Genomic DNA, 17,197 nt, shown 5'->3' on the forward strand with positions numbered 1-17,197 from the left:
TCCTGTATTCAATGTTCTGACCGATGAAACCAAGCATGCCAAATGCCTTCTTTACCATTGCAGGTAAATTAATGTGACAGTCCCCTAGGCACCACACTCCGCTGCCTGGTCAGGTACATCGAGGGAAAATTTAGCACGGCCGTTGCACCTAACCAGCATACCTTTCGGACTGTGGGAGAAACCGGAGCACCTGGAAGAAACACATGCAGACACGGGGAGAACGTGCAGACTCTGCACAGTGACCCAAGCCAGGAATTGAACCCAAGTCCCTGACACTGAGGCAGCAGTGCTAACAACTGTGCCACTGTGCTGCTCTGTGGCCAAAACATTGTGTGATTTCAAGAACAAATTAGATATAGCTCTTGGAGCTAATGGGATCAAGAGATATGGGGGAGAGGTGGAAGGGGGGGAAATCAGGATATTGAATTTGATCAGTAATTATGACAATGAATTGTGGAACATAAAATCATAGAAACCCTACAGTGCAGAAGGAGGCTACTTGGTCTTTTGAGTCTGCACTGACCACACTCCCACCCTGGCCCCATCCCCGTAACCCTACATATTTACCCCACTAATCCCTCTAACCTACACATTCTAGGGTACTAAGGGGCAATTTAGCATGGCCAATGCATCAAACCTACACATCTTTGGACTGTGGGAAGAAACTAGAACATGCAGAGGAAACCCATGTAGACATGGGGAAAACGTACAGACTCCATATAGAGAGTCACCCAAGCTGGGCATCGCACTCGCATCCCTGGAACTATGCAGTAGAAGTGTTAACCACTGTGCCACCGTGCTGCCACCAAGCAAGCATGGAGAGCCAAATGGTTTACTCCTGCTTCTAGTTTCTATGTTTCTGTAACTGCAAAATTGGTGTTTGTAGAATCCTGAGGTGAAAACATTGCATGGACCCTTTAAAAGTGATGCTTTTTCTGTGGTTAGTGTTTTAAAAAATACATAGGTGCATATGGAGGACCCAGAATGAAACATTTGTTTCGAACGCCAGGCAGCAGTGTTGCCAAAACAACAAACAGGTTTCTGAATTATTTTGAATTCAGCCAATCAGTTTAAATCAGGGACTTGGATACCAACAACCTATTAGATTTAAATTTGATGGTTTTGGCAACTGGAGACCAATCATATTGTAGGGGATGTTGATATGTCATCACAGGTATAAAAGAAGAGGCAGTGGGACAATAAGCAGAGAGCAGCTGCCATTTGCCAGAGTTACAGCCTCATCTGTGTCTTAAGATAAAGCCTCATCTAGATAGTGAAGGTACCAAAGAAGACAGAAGTTCCAGACAGAAGAATCAACAGTGAAAGCCCAGAATATTCGGGAAGATGCCAAAGCTGTTTATAATTTAGAGAGTGAATAAAATGCTACTTTTTGTTAATAAGTGGGAATTGTATTTATCTGAGCAGAGTTCCATTAGAGTAGTGTTTTATTTGGGTTGTTAATAGTTAACCTGTTCATTGTTAGTTAGATAAATAAGATTGTCACAAGTGGAGAAGGTTGTTAGGAAGGCTTATGAGATGTTAGCCTTTATAGGAAGGGGCATAGAGTATAAAAGCTGCCGTCTAATGCTTCAGTTGTACAGAACGTTGGTTAGACCGCATTTGGAGTACTGCGTCCAGTTCTGGTCACCTTACTACCGGAAGGACGTGGAGTCTCTGGAAAGGGTGCAGAGGAGGTTTACCAGGATGTTGCCTGGCATGGGGGGACTGGGTTACGAGGAGAGGTTGAAGAAACTGGGGCTATTCTCCTTGGAAAGATGGAGATTGAGAGGGGACATGATAGAAGTATATAAGATACTGAAGGGAATAGATAGAGTTAATAGTGAGGGTCTGGAACGCGCTACCGAGTAGGGTGGTGGAGGCAGGAACGTTGGACTCGTTTAAGATGCAGTTAGATAGGCACATGAGTGAAACGAGAATGGAGGGATATGGTAGGGGCTATTAAATAGGGTTAAACCTCGGGAGACACCGGAAAGGCAGGCTGTATGATTAATATTTTTTGTCTTTATTCCACAGGTGGAGGTCCACCTCGTGTCAAGCGAGGGGCATGCACACGGCGGGTCGTGCGTGGGCTGCTCTTGGAAGTCCAGGAGTGGCCTAGTACTTCATGTCGGTGTGTGTGCTTGATCCTGGACCAGTAGACGGGTGCCGCAACAGCTCAGTGACTAGCACTGCTGGCTGTGCAGACACATGGATTTGGGCCTGTGTCTGTGGGAGTTTGCGCATTCTCCCTGTGGTTGCGTGGGTTTCCTCCGGGCGCTCCAGTTTCCTCCCACACCCCAAAGATGTGCTGTTAGGCTAATCGGTTTTTACCAAATTGACACTATTTCTTCCCTGAATCTGACTGAGTAGGGTTCCATTCGTAGACATGCAGGGTAGAATAGGTGTAGGGTGATGCGGCGGCGTGGGCTCGTTGGGCCGAAGGGCCTGTTTCCCGTGCTGGGTTGTTCTTCTTTGATATTTCTTTGATAAAGTGTTACTTCTTGAGTTTTAAAAAATAATTCAAAAGCCTGTTTGTTATCTTGGCAACAATGCTCCCTGGCTTTTCAATACAGATGTTTCATTTGGGACGCCATATGCATCTGCAATTTCTTAAACTTGTTAAGCATAGAAAATGCACTATCATTTAAAGAGACTAGGCAGTGCTTTCACCTGAGCATTCTATAATTCAACAAACACCAATTTCTCATCACTATCTAATCAACAGTGCAGTTGAACAGAGGGATCTGGGAATACAGGTACAGAATTCCCTAAAAGTGACGTCACAGGGTTGTAAAGAGTGCTTGTGCTACATTGGCCTTTATAAATCGTAGTATCGAGTATAAAAGTTGGAGTGTTGTGGTAAGGTTACATAAGGCATTGCTGAGGCCGAATTTAGAGTATTGTGTACAGTTTTGGTCACCTAGTTACAGGAAGGATGTAAATAATGTTGAAAGAGTGCAGAGAAGGTTCACGAGGATGTTGCTGGGACTTGAGAAGCTGAGTTACAGAGAGAGATTGAATAGGTTAGGACTTTATTCCCTGGAGCGTAGAAGAATGAGGGGAGATTTGATAGAGGTGGATAAGATTTTGATGGATTATAGAGAGAGTGAATGCAAGCAGGCTTTTTCCACTGAGGCTAGGGGAGGAAAAAACCAGAGGGTATGGGTTAAGGGTGAAAGGAGAAAAGTTTAAAGGGAATATTAGGGGGGGCTTCTTCACGCAGAGAGTGGTGGGAGTGTGGAATGAGCTGTCGGATAAAGTGGTAAATGCAGAAAAACTTGGACGGGTTCATGGATGAGAGGGGTGTGGAGGGATATGGTTCAAGTGCAGGTCAGTGGGACTAGGCAAAAAATTATTCAGCACAGACAAGAAGGGCCAAAAGGCCTGTTTCTGAGCTGTAATTTTCTATGGTTCTATGGTTAATATCACAACCTAATCACTATCTAATATAATCAGTGAGCCCACTTCCATCACCACCTGATGCAGAATCCCACAACTCTCTGAGAGAAAATGTCTCCTCACCTCTGTCCTATAAGGGCAACTCCTAATTGTAAAGCAATGCCCTCCCGATCTAGACTCACCCACAAACTTCCCACATCCACCTTGTCAAGACTATTTAGGATCTTATAGACTTCAGAATGGCTGAATGGTAAGGGTAATGGTCAAACATGCTAAATAGCAGGATGAGGCTAGTGGTGTCTCATTTAGAGCTGTGTTGGTCTCAATTATTCACCTTCTAAATTGTGGAAAGCTAGAAATGGTGGAGGTCCATGGAGATTTGAGAGTCTTGTTACATAGATTGTAAAAATGTTATGACATAAAAATGTTATGTTATGAAGAGGAAACAGAAAATTAGTCTAAAAGATCCATGAAAGTTTTCCACCACACTTTCAACCTGTTCTGCAAACTTAAAAGATTTAAGCACATGTACTCCCAGGACCCTCTGCGCCTGCAGCCCGTGTAGAATTATATCCTTTTATCTTTCCATGTTATTTCTACTAACTCTGATGTTGGTAGAAATAATGGTCTAGACGAGGTGTCATCTAGACTCAAAATGTTGGTTCTAATCTCTCCCCACAAATGTTAAAGAACAAAGAGCGATACAGCATAGGTACAGGCCCTTTGGCCCTTCAAGCCTGCGCCGATCATGTTGTCCTATCTCAACCAAATGCTTATATCCCACTATTCCCCAGCTGTTCATGTGTCTATGCCGATAAGTCTTAAATGTCATTAATATACCTGCCTCAACTGCCTTACTTGGCAGTGCATTCCAGGCTCCCACCATCCTCTGTGTAAAAAACCTTCCCCTGCACATCTCCATTGAACTTTCCCCCCCTCATCTTGAACTTGTGCCCCCTTGTAATTGTCATTTCTGCCCTGGGAAAAAGCTTCCAAATATTCATCCTATCTATATCCCTCATAATTTTATAAACTTTTATCAGGTTGCCCTTCAGCTCCGTCTTTCCAGGGAGAACAATCCCAGTTTATTCAATCCTCCTTCATAGCTAATACCACCCATACCAGGCAACATCCTGGTAAATCATTTCTGTACTCTCTCCAAAGCCTCCACGTCCTTCTGGTAGTGTCGTGAACAGAATTGGACACAGCATTCCAAATGTGGCCTAAGCAACGTTTTATACAACTGTAACATAATTTGCCAACTTGTGTACTCGATGCTCCATCTGATGAAGACAAGCATGCCATATACTTTCTTCACCACCTTTTCCGCCTGTGCTGCCACTTCTAAGGATCTGAAGACCTGTACTTCCAGATCTGTGTGTCTATGCTCCTGAAGATTCTGCCATTTGTTTTATAATTCCCACCCAAATTGGATGTACTAAAATACATCACCTGGCATTTGTCTGGATTAAATTCCATCTGCTATTTCTCCGCCCAATTTTCTAGCCTGTCAATATCCTGCTGTATTCTCTGACAATCTTCTTCACTATCCACAACTCCAGCAATCTTAGTATCATCCGCAAACTTGCTGATCAGACCGGCTACGTTTTCTTCCAAGTCATTTATATCATAGAAATCAGAGCATTCCTACAGTGCAGAAAGAGGCCATTTGGCCCATCGAGTCTGCACCAGCAACAATTCCACCCAGGAATCCCTGTCACCCCAATAATCCCTCTAACCTACACATCCCAGACCACTAATGGTCAATTTAGCACGGCCAATCAGCCTGACCTGCACATCTTTAGAAGGTAAGAGGAAACCGGAGCACCCGGAGGAAACTCATGCAGACATGAGGAGAATGTGCAGACTCTACACAGACAGTGACCCAAGCCGGGAGTCAAGCCCGGGTCCTTGGAACTGTGAGGCAGCAGTGCTAACCACTGCCACCATGCCGCTAAATTACAAACAGCAGTGGTCCCAGCATTGATCCCTGCGAAACACCATTATTTACAGTGCTCCATTCAGAAAAACACCCTTACTAAAGTCAGTTAGACAACATCCACAGCCCTTCCCTCGTTAATCATTTTTTCAAAATGATTTTCTCCAAAAGCGCAATTAGATTAGTGAGACATGACCTCCCTCATACAAAACCGTACTGTTTGTCACTAACAATAACATTCAGTTCCAAATGTGTATAGATCGTATCTCTAAGAAACTTTCACTATCACTAACGTCAAGCTCACTGGCCTATAATTAACTGGGTTACCCTTGTTACCCTTCTTAAATAACGGGACAACATTGGCTATCCCCCAATCCTCTGCCACCTCACCTGTGGCCAATGAGGAAGCATAGATTTCTGTTGGTGGCCCAGCAGTTTCATTTCTTGTTTCCCTCAGTAATCTAGGATGGATGCCATCTGGCCCTGGGGATTTGTCTACCTTAATGCTTTTTAATTCACCTGACACTTCCTCCCTCGTAATGATGATTTGTTCTAAAGGGGTTGCACCTCTCCAAGACACCATCAAGCGACGTGACCCTCTCTTTTGTAAATACTGATGCAAATTATTCATTAAGGATCTCACCCACTTCCTTTGGTTCTACACATAATTTTCCTCCTTTATCCTTGAGTGGGCCAACTCTTTCTCTAGCTACCTTCCTGTTCCTTACTCATGTTGTCAGTCCTGCTGAGATTTTCCAGAATTTTCTGTTTTTGTTTCAGATTCCAGCATCCGCTGTACTTTGCTTTTATATTTATGTGTCTGTCCCTCACTGACCCTGCGTCTCTCTCAGTACCGGAGTGCCTGTCACTCACTGACCCTGCGTCTCTCTCAGTACAGGTGTGCCTGTCACTCATGGACACTGAAGGTTTTTCCCAGGTATATGGAATCAGTTATGAGACACGTGAATGTAGTTAACCATGGGTTTCACTGAGGCATTTAATTAGTAAAGTTGCAGATACAGCCCAAATGTCAATTTAACAGTCCTTGATCTTACATTGTACTTTTGGGTTTTTGAGGCAGCCTATTACATTTTATTTTAAACAGATGCCAAGCTGAGGAGAGAACCTACCTCCATGGTGGAACCAGAAGCCAAGCGGATGAAATTAGGAGGACCAGCCCTTGCTGAGTTTAAAATGCCACCCTATAAACCCAGCAACCCTATCGGTGAGTCCAGCATCATTCTGCTAAATGCAGCTTCCAGCTTGGTTTGTACCAACATTTTCGATAAAATGTACTTTTTTCAGTGAATTTTGAATGTGCAGTGCAATATAGGAGGGCACCAGTGAGTGTTGTGAATGGGTTCTCCCCTTGGTTAATGGTTTCTCTTTCGCTTTCTCCCTCTTCTGTCACTGTCTGTTTGCTTCTCTGTACCCTGCTGTCTGTTTCTATCACTAGACACTGTTGTTTCAGCTCTGAAATTGGAACTTGGAACCCTTAGCACCAACTCCTTAAAATTCTCAACGTAAGGCCTGAAGGCATAGAGCAGGAATTAGAGTCATGAAGGTTTACAGCATGGAAACAGGCCCTTTGGCCCAACTTGTCCATGCCACCCTTTTTTAAATCCCTAAGCTAATCCCAATTGTCTGCATTTGGCCCATATCCCTCTGTGCTATCTTACCCATGTAATTGTCTAAATGCTTTTTGTTGTAGGTAAAATAATACCTCAAAGACTGTTAGTGAGTCAAAATACTGTGGGTTTTTATTACAAAGCTTTGGGAGAAACTGGTTCCAACCAAGACTACCAGACTTCTCCTGGAACACAAACACAAGTGGACATTTATACACTATGAGCTCCAGCAGTAATCATGATTCAAAGTTCCAATTCCTCCCAGACCTTCGGGTCTTCCTTGATCATGATACCGCCCCAGATTTAATCAGGATTCACAGTCCAGCTGGTAGCTGCAGTCATGACACAGGCTTCAATCCGGTCACAAATCAAAACCCTTCTGCAGCAGTACCGGCAACCCCATCTTTGAAGTTACTTGTGCGATCGTGGCTGTCCCAGCAGGACACTTCCTGTTAAAAGCCGGTATCGCGATCTGCCATCAGCAACTGTCAAAAGCCGATATTGTAAACTACCATCTGTGTAACAATGTCCAACTAACACAAATAGGTAAGATTTGCAAAGTCTACAAAATAACAGCCACATTAAACTATCTGTCTTTATAAAAATGAGTGTTGAAGCATGTAAGACATGAACAAATAACTTATATTAATGCCAGGAGCAGTATAAGAACATAAGAACATAAGAACATAAGAACATAAGAAATAGGAGCAGGAGTAGGCCATCTGGCCCTTCGAGCCTGCCCCGCCATTCAATAAGATCATGGCTGATCTGTCGTGGCTCAGCTCCACTTTCCCGCCCTCTCCCCATAACCCTTAATCCCCTCTCTTATCAAAAACCCATCAACCCGCTTCTTAAAAATATTTAGCGAGGCAGCCTCCACCACTTCAACGGGCAGAGAATTCCAGAGATTCACCACCCTTTGAGTGAAGAAGTTCCTCCTCAACTCCGTTCTGAACCGCCCCCCCTTTATCTTGAGGCTGTGCCCCCTAGTCCTACTGTCTTTTTTGAGCGGGAAGAGTCTTTCCACCTCTATCCTATCCATCCCATTCATCATCTTATACGTCTCAATGAGATCTCCCCTCATTCTTCTAAACTCTAACGAGTACAAGCCTAGTTTATTCAGCCTCTCCTCATAGCTCAACCCCCTCAACTCCGGTATCAGCCTAGTAAACCTCCTCTGCACTCCCTCCAAGGCCAAAATATCCTTGCGCAGGTGCGGCGCCCAAAACTGCACACAGTACTCCAGCTGCGGCCTCACCAATGCCCTATACAGCTGCAGCAAGACCTCCCTACTTTTATATTCAATCCCCCTCGCTATGAAGGCCAGCATCCCATTCGCCTTCCTGACCACCTGCTGCACCTGCAAGCTGGGTTTTTGCGACTCATGCACAAGGACCCCGAGGTCCCTCTGCACCGTCGCCTGCTGCAGTTTTTCGCCCCGTAAGTAATAGTCCTTCCTACCATTCTTCCTACCAAAGTGGACCACCTCACACTTGCCAACATTAAATTCCATTTGCCATTTCCTGGCCCATTCGCCCAGCCTATCTAGATCCTTCTGCAGACTCTCCACACCCTCCGCACAATTTGCCTTTCCCCCAATCTTGGTGTCATCAGCAAATTTCGACACCCTACACTCGGTTCCCTCCTCCAGATCATCTATATAAATGGTAAATAGCTGAGGCCCCAGCACCGACCCCTGGGGCACCCCACTAGTCACCAACCGCCAATCCGAATAGCACCCATTGACTCCCACTCTCTGCCTCCTATTTGACAACCAATCCTCTATCCACGCTAACACCCTACCCCCAACTCCATGTCCTCTGACCTTCTGCAGTAACCTCTTGTGAGGTACCTTATCAAACGCCTTCTGAAAATCCAGAAAGACCACATCCACCGGCTCTCCTCTATCCACCGCCCTAGACACATCCTCATAGAACTCCAGTAAATTTGTCAGACACGACTAAGCTATCAGTCATGTTGCAGGGTTATGTTTGTGACATATTCTAGGTACAAAATGCATTAACCCTTTCCCTACTTCACTTCTTAAAAGATAAAATTGTACCCACATCTGCTACTACCTCTGGCAGCTTGTTCCAGACACTCACCACCCTCTGCGAGAAGAAGTTGCCCCTCTGGACACTTTTATATCTCTCCTCTTTCATCATAAACCTATGCCCTCTAATTTTAGACTCCCCTACCTTTGGGAAAAGATATTGACTAACTGATCTATGCTCCTCATTATTTTATAGATCCCTATAAGATCACCCTCAGCCTTCCACACTACAGAGAAAAAAGGGGAGAAGGCGGGAAAGTGGAACTGAGCCACGACAGATCAGCCATGATCTTATTGAATGGCGGGGCAAGCTCGAAGGGCTAGATGGCCTACTCCTGCTCCTATTTCTTATGTTCTTATGTCCCAGTCTATCCAGCCTCTCTTTATAACTCAAATCGTCAAGTCCCAGTAACATCCTAGTAAATCTTTTCTGCACACTTTCTAGTTTAATAATATCCTTTCTATAATAGGGTGACCAGAATTGCACACAGTATTCCAAGTGTGGTCTTACCAATGTCTTGTACAACTTCAGCAAGACGTCCCAACTCCTGTATTCAGTGTTTTGATCAATGAAACCAAGCATGCTGAATGCCTTCTTCACCACTGTGTCCACCTGTGATTCCACTTTCAAGGAATTATGAACATGTACTTTGTTCTGTTACTCTCCTCAACGTCCTACCATTAACTGAGTAAGTCCTGCCCTTGTTCAATCTACCAAAATGCACCACCTCGTGTTTGTCAGCCCACTATCGTACAGAGAGCTGTATGGACCTAATGACTGTCTCCTCTGCGATAATTAGTATGACTCCACATCTGGAAGATGGTAAAGGCAGTTCTCTCTTTGCCCTGGGTCCATTTCCAGTCACTCAGTTTTGTTTATACAGATGAGGCTCTGTTTGGGGAGGTCATACCAAGGTTGCTGGTGCCACAAATGTGTGGGCTGTGATTTGAATCACTGCGGATAGGATCCTGGGGATTTTGAGAGGGTAGGTGTATGTGAGACACAGTTGAGGTGTCGCTCAGGTTAGATTAATTAAATGCTGCATCATGGATCCTTCTGTCAAGAAAGTTCAAAACCCTACTGACATTTGTTCCAACTCTGCAGGTGTTGAATTTATTGTTCCAAAGACTGGTTACTTCTGTCAGATTTGTTCTCTGTTCTATACAAATGAAGACACCGCCAAGGTGACTCACTGTGGCACTGTGTTACACTACAAGAATATGGAGGTAAGACTTTCCCCTCTGTCCTATTATTGTATACAGTATTCCACTTCAGCACCCACTCCTAAAATAACTGCAGTATCATAAAAGAGTGTAATTAAACCCATAACCGGAACTGTTTGCTAACCCCACACACCATATATTGTGTCAGGTATGAGGTTGGTGTAGGATAGAGTGGATTCTGTTTGGTTTAACTGCTGAAGTAAGCACTAATTGGATCATGGCTGAGGTAGCAAGTAGGCCTTTCCCTTGCTTACTGTGAGATAATGACATGTCTCCACTAGAGCTGTCGATGGCATTCAAGAGCTCAGAGTATTGGGAGTTGTAGTCCCAGGTCCGTCGCAGTCCCGGGGTACCACATTTTGAGGAATTGCAGTCCCGAGCTCTGTTGCTATGTGGTGGTACCATATTTTGAGGGGTTGCAGCCCCGAGCTCTATCGCTGTGTGGGAGTACCATGTTTTGAGGAATTGCAGTCCCAAGCTCTGTCACTGTGTGGGGGTACCACATTTTGAGGCTCGAATCCTTTTGCGGCCATAGATTCTAATGAAGTGGGTTGGTCCATAGGCGAGTTTTTACATGTGTTCGTGGGATTTGGGCGTCACTGGCTACACCAGTATTTATTATCCATTCCTAATTATCCTTGAAACGGTGGTGGTGGTGAGCTGCCATCTTGAACTGCTGTAGCCCAGTAGATTTGATCGAGCAGACGCAGCACGGTTTCGTTAAGGGGAAGTCGTGTCTGACGAATTTATTGGAGTTCTATGAGGATGTGCCTAGGGTGGTGGATAGAGGAGAGCCGGTGGATGTGGTGTTTCTTGATTTTCAGAAGGCGTTTGATAAGGTGCCGCACAAAAGGTTATTACAGAAGGTTAGAGGGCATGGAGTTGGAGGTAGGGTGTTAGCGTGGATAGGGGATTGGCTGTCAAATAGGCAGAGAGTGGGGGTCAATGGGTGCTATTTGGATTGGCGGTTGGTGACTAGTGGAGTGCCCCAGGGGTCGGTGCTGGGGCCTCAGCTATTTACCATTTATATAGATGATCTGGAGGAGGGAACCGAGTGTATGGTGTCGAAATTTGCTGATGACACCAAGATTGGTGGAACGGCAAATTGTGCGGAGGGCGTGGAAAGTCTGCAGAAGGATCTAGATAGGCTGGGCGAATGGGCCAGGAACTGGCAAATGGAATTTAATGTTGGCAAGTGTGAAGTTGTCCACTTTGGTAGGAATAATGGTAGGATGGACTAGGATGGACATGGCGAAAAACTGCAGCATGCGATGGTGCAGAGGGACCTCGGGGTCCTTGTGCATGAGTCGCAAAAACCCAGCCTGCAGGTGCAGCAGGTGGTCAGGAAGGCTAATGGGATGCTGGCCTTCATAGCGAGGGGGATTGAATATAAAAGTAGGGAGGTCTTGCTGCAACTGTACAGGGCACTGGTGAGGCCGCAGCTGGAGTACTGTGTGCAGTTTTGGGCGCCGCACTTGCACAAGGATATTTTGGCCTTGGAGGGAGTGCAGAGGAGGTTTACTAGGCTGATACCGGAGTTGAGGGGGTTGAACTATGAGGAGAGGCTGAATAAACTAGGCTTGTACTCGTTAGAGTTTAGAAGAATGAGGGGAGATCTCATTAAGACATATAAGATGATGAATGGGATGGATAGGATAGAGGTGGAGAGAATCTTCCCGCTCAGAAAGGACAGTAGGACTAGAGGGCACAGCCTCAAGATAAAGGGGGGGGGGGCGGTTTAGAACGGAGTTGAGGAGGAACTTCTTCACTCAAAGGGTGGTGAATCTCTGGAATTCTCTGCCCGTTGAAGTGGTGGAGGCTACCTCGCTAAATATATTTAAGAAGCGGGTTGATAGGTTTCTGATAGGCAAGGGGATTAAGGGTTATGGGGAGAGGGCGGGAAAGTGGAACTGAGCCACGACAGATCAGCCATGATCTTATTGAATGGCGGGGCAGGCTCGAGGGGCTAGATGGCCTACTCCTGCTCCTATTTCTTATGTTCTTATACCCACAATGCTGTTAGGGAGTTCCAGGATTTTGACCCACCAAAAAAACAAAGTACAGCAGGAACAGGCCCTTCGGCCCTCTAAGCCTTCACCGTTCATGATGTCTGACTGAACTGCCATATCACTTACGGAGTCTGTATCCCTCCATTCCCATCCTACTCATGTATCTGTCTACTTACACCTTAAATACTGCTATCGTACCCATTCCCATCTCCTTCCCTGACAGCGTTCCAGACACTCACCACCCTCTGTAAAAAAAAAACTTGCCTCGCACATCTCCTTTAAACTTTTCCCCATGCACCTTAAACCTATATCCCCTAGTACTTGACTGTTATGCCCTTGCCACTCAATCTTGTAAACCTCTATCAGGTCACTCCTCAACCTCTGTTGTTCCAATGAAAGCAAACCAAGTTTCTGCAACCTCTCCTCATAGCTAATGCCCTCTATACCCAGGCAACATCCTGGTAAGTCTTCTCTGTACCCTCTTCAAAGCCGCCACGTCCTTCTGGTAGTGTGGCAACCGGAATTGAACACTATAATTCCAAGAGCGGCCCAACTAAGGTTCTATAAAGCTGCAACATGACTCAATGCCTCAGCCAATGAAGGCAAGCATGCCATGTGCCTCCTTGACTGCCTTCTTCATCTGCATTGTCACTTTCAGTGATCAGTTGTGAAGGAATGGGGATATATTTACAAGTCAGCGTGGTATGTGGCTTGGAGAGGAACTTCCAAGGTGGTCATGTTCCCAGGTATCTGCTGCACTTGCCCTTCTACAAGGTCGATTCATGGGGTTGAAAGGTGCTATCTAAGGAGCTTTGGTGAGATGTTACAGTGTATCTTGTAGATGGTACACATAGCTGTTACTTTGGTGATGAAGGGAGTGGATGTTTGTAGATAGGATGTCATTCAAGGCGGGTTGCTTCGTCCTGGATGATGCCAAGCTTCTTGAATGTTGTTGGAGCTGCACTCATCCAGCCCAGTGGTAGTATTCCATCACGCTCCCAACTTGTGAGTGGTGAACAGGCTTTGGGGAGTCGCCACAGGATTCCTAGCTTCTGACCTGCTCTTGTTGCCACTGTATTTATATGTATAACCCAGTTCAGTTTCTACGTGGCAAGGTGGCACAGTGGTTAGCACTACTGCCTCACAACACCAGGGGCGCGGGTTCAGTTCCAGTCTTAGGTCACTGTATGTGTGGAGTCTGCACATTCTACAGGAATAGTGCCAGAAGACTGGAGGATAGCAAATGTTGTCCCCTTTTTCAAGAAGGGGAGTAGAGACCATCCTGGGAATTATAGACGAGTGAGCCTTATTTCTGTTGTGGGCAAAGTTTTGGAAAGAATTATAAGGGATAGGATTTATTATCATCTAGCGAGAAATAAATTGATTAGGGATAGTCAACACGGTTTTGTGAAGGGTAGATCGTGCCTCACAAACCTTATCGAGTTTTTTGAAAAGGTGACCAAAGAGGTAGATAAGGGTAAGGCAGTTGACGTGGTGTATATGGATTTTAGCAAAGCGTTTGACAAGGTTCCCCATGGTAGGCTACTGCAGAAAATACAGATGCATGGGATTTAGCAGTTTGGATCAGGAATTGGCTAGCTGATAGAAGACAGAGGGTGGTGATTGATGGGAAATATTCAACCTGGAGTGCAGTTACAAGTGGTGTACCTCAGGGATCTGTTTTGGGGACACTACTGTTTGTCATTTTTATAAATGACCTAGATGAGGGTTAGTAAATTTGCGGATGACACTAAAGTCAGAGGAGTTGTAGACAGTGAGGATGGATGTTACAGTTTGCAGAGGGACATAGATAAGCTGCAGAGCTGGGCTGAGAAGTGGGAAATGGAGTTTAATGCAGAGAAGTGTGAGGTGATTCACTTTGGTAAGAATAACAGGAGTACAGAATATAGGGCTAATGGAAGGACTCTTGGTAGTGTCGACGAGCAGAGAGATCTCGCTGTACATGTGCTTAGATCCCTGAAAATTGGCACCCAGGAGATAAGGTTGTTTAGAAGGCGTGTTAGCTTTTATTGGTAGAGGGATTGAATTTCGGAGCCGTGAGGTCATGTTGCAACTGTACAAAACTCTGGTGCGGCCGCACTTGGAGTATTGCGTACAGTTCTGGTCGCTGCATTATAAGAAAGATGTGGAGGCATTGGAAAGGGTGCAGAGAAGGTTTACCAGGATGTCGCCTGGTATGGTGGGAAGGTCTTATGAGGAAAGGCTGAGGGACTTGAGGTTATTTTCATTAGAGAGAAGAACGTTAAGAGGTGACCTAATTGAGGCTTACAAGATGATCAGGGGGTTAGATAGGGTGGATAGTGAGAGCCTTTTTCCTCAGATGGTGATGGCTAACACGAGCTTTAAATTGAGGGGTGGTAATTATAGGATGGATGTCAGAGGTAGGTTCTTTACTCAGAGGGTAGTAAGGGTGTGGAATGCCCTGCCTGCAGCAGTTGTGGACTCGCCAACTTTAAGGGCGTTCAGATGGTCAGTGAATAGGCATATGGATAACATTGGAATAGTTTAGGTTAGAGGGTCATTAGATTGGTTCCACTGGTTCCTAGGACACTTCCCTGAGGAACTGCTGTATGTGCCCTGGGACTGAGATGATAGACCTTCAACCACCACAACCATTGCCCTTTCCTGCTGGGCATGACTCCAATCAGTGGAGAGTTTTCCCTGATTCCCACTCCTGAATGTGATAGAATGCCAAAGAGGTAAAGTTAGACCATATGTAAGAAATGACCCTGATAATATTCAACAGCTTCACTAATCTCTCTGCTGGAAATGTGCACTCATCATGAGGGTTATTTGTATTAATTTTCAGAAATATGTGACGCAGCGACAAGAGGAGCTCCGAAAGCAGCAGGAACGCATGGCCAAGCAGGATAAGTGACGTGAGCCATACTCACCCAGCACTATCTTTAGTCAAGTCTATTTTGGGTCCAAGTGTTCCCTTTCTCTTATTTTACCAGTTAGCTAGGCGGTTACAACATTGTACAAATGATCTTTCCACAGCTGTAACGATTATGGAAACTGTTGTTTTTGAGTTAGTGTTGTCTTGTGTTTCTACACGAATTGTTGTAACAATTAGCGATTCCGTTATCATTCAATTAAACGTGATTATGTTCCAGAGAAGTGTTTGTTTTAAATTCCTTCCCTGTGTGTGTGTAAATTATATATACGTGTGTGTGTGTGTGTGTGTGTGTGTGTGTGTGTGTGTGTGTCTGGCCCTGTGGTCTCAGCTGTGAAGAGGGGCTGGTTAGGCTGGGGGGGGTATTTTCCTCAGAGCAGAGAGGGCTGAGGGGGAACCTGATTGAGTTGTACAAAATTCTGAGATATAGACAGGGTAGATAGGAAGAAACTTTTCCCTTAGTGGAGGGGTCAATAACCAGGGGAAATAAATTTAAGCTGGGGTAGGAGATTTAAAAAGGATTTGAAGTATTTAGATGAGCACTTCGGTTGGAGACTTGGGCAGAGAGATGGCAGATGGAGTTTAATCTGGACAAAGATGTGCTATTAGGCTGATTGGAAATAATAAATTGTCCCTAAATTAGTTTCCCTCAATGTGGAATGCCATAAAACAATAGGTAAGGGTCATGGGTGGAGGGGGGGACTGGTAAAATGGCGGCGTGGGCCCGTTGGGCGGAAGGGCCTGTTTTTGTTCTTTATTCAAATGTGAGGTAATGCATTTTGGAAATATACAATAAATGACAGAACCCTTAAGGGTATTGATTAGCAAAGGGATCTGGGTGTACAGGTACTCAGATCACTGAAAGTGGCAACGCAAATGGAGAAGGTAGTAAGAAGACATACGGCATGCTTGTCTTCATCGGCCGGGGCATTGAGTTTAAAAATTGGCAAGTCACGTTGCAGCTTTATAGAACCTTGGAATATAGTCTTCAATTCTGGTTGCCACCATACCAGTTGGATGTGGAGGCTTTGGAGAGGGTACAGAAAAGATTTCCCAGGATGTTGCCTGGTATGGAAGGCATTAGTTATGAGGAGAGTTGGAGAAACTTGGTTTGTTCTCACTGGAGCGACAGAGGTTGAGGGGAGACCAGATAGAAGTCTACAAGATTACGAGAAGCATGGACAGAGTGGATAGTCAGAAGCTTATTACTATTGAGCTAGTAATGGAAAGCTCAATTACTAGGGGGCGTAGGTTTAAGGTGCGAGAGGCAAGGTTTAAAGGAGATGTATGAGGCAGATTTTTTACACAGAGTGGTGGGTGCCTGGAACTCGTTGCCAGGGGAGATAGTGGAAGCGGATATGGTAGTGGCTTTTAGGGGGCATCATGAGAAACACATGAATAGGATGAGAATAGAGAGATATGGTCCCCGGAAGGATAGGGGGTTTTAATTCAGTCGGGCAGCATGGTCAGACTTGAAGGGCCGAAGGGCCTGTTCTTTGATCACTTGAAATATCATAGCATACAAAGCTATAGAACAAAGAACAACACAGCACGGGAAACAGGTCCTTTGGTCCAATGAGCCCATGCCACCATTTTAACATTGTGCTTTTCCTCCCCCACCCTTGACCCATGTCTGTGCTTATGGTACACCCATTGGAAACCAGATTAAGGGGAGAATAATTTAGGGACAACTTGTTACACCAATCAGCCTAAGAGCACATCTTTGGGGTGTGGGAGGAAACCGGAGCACCCGGAGGAAACCCACGCAAGCACGGGGAGAATGCGCAAACTCCCACAGACACTGGCCCAAATCCACGTATCTGCACTGCAAACAGTGATAGTCACTGAGCTGTCGTGGTGCCGATCTGCTGGTCCAGTTTAAGTGCACACAAACGACATGAAGTACTAGGCTACTCTCGAAACATCCAAGAGCAGCCCACGCACGACCCACTGCGTGTATGCCCCTCATTAGACAACAAGGTGGACCGACGCACCTGTGGAGTAAAACAGAAAAACATAAACACATGT

The 17,197-nt window shown here is 45.4% G+C and overlaps 1 protein-coding gene across 6 annotated transcripts in view; it reads left to right on the plus strand.

The window, feature by feature from the left end:
* Positions 1-15,393, plus strand: part of znf638 (zinc finger protein 638) — a 210,150-nt gene extending 194,757 nt beyond the window's left edge. For all 6 annotated transcript variants that reach the window (XM_080189803.1, XM_080189822.1, XM_080189895.1 and 3 more), the window contains 3 exons: positions 6,444-6,563; positions 10,125-10,246; positions 15,083-15,393. In XM_080189803.1, coding sequence (XP_080045929.1) covers positions 6,444-6,563; positions 10,125-10,246; positions 15,083-15,151 — 311 coding nt within the window. In that variant the 3' untranslated portion in view covers positions 15,152-15,393. The remainder of the gene's footprint in view (positions 1-6,443; positions 6,564-10,124; positions 10,247-15,082) is intronic.
* The last annotated feature ends 1,804 nt before the right edge of the window (positions 15,394-17,197 follow it).

The sequence above is a fragment of the Carcharhinus amblyrhynchos genome, chromosome 1, assembly GCF_965287045.1.
Source record: "Carcharhinus amblyrhynchos chromosome 1, sCarAmb.v2.hapA, whole genome shotgun sequence".
In the NCBI taxonomy this organism is placed as follows: Eukaryota; Metazoa; Chordata; class Chondrichthyes; order Carcharhiniformes; family Carcharhinidae; genus Carcharhinus; species Carcharhinus amblyrhynchos.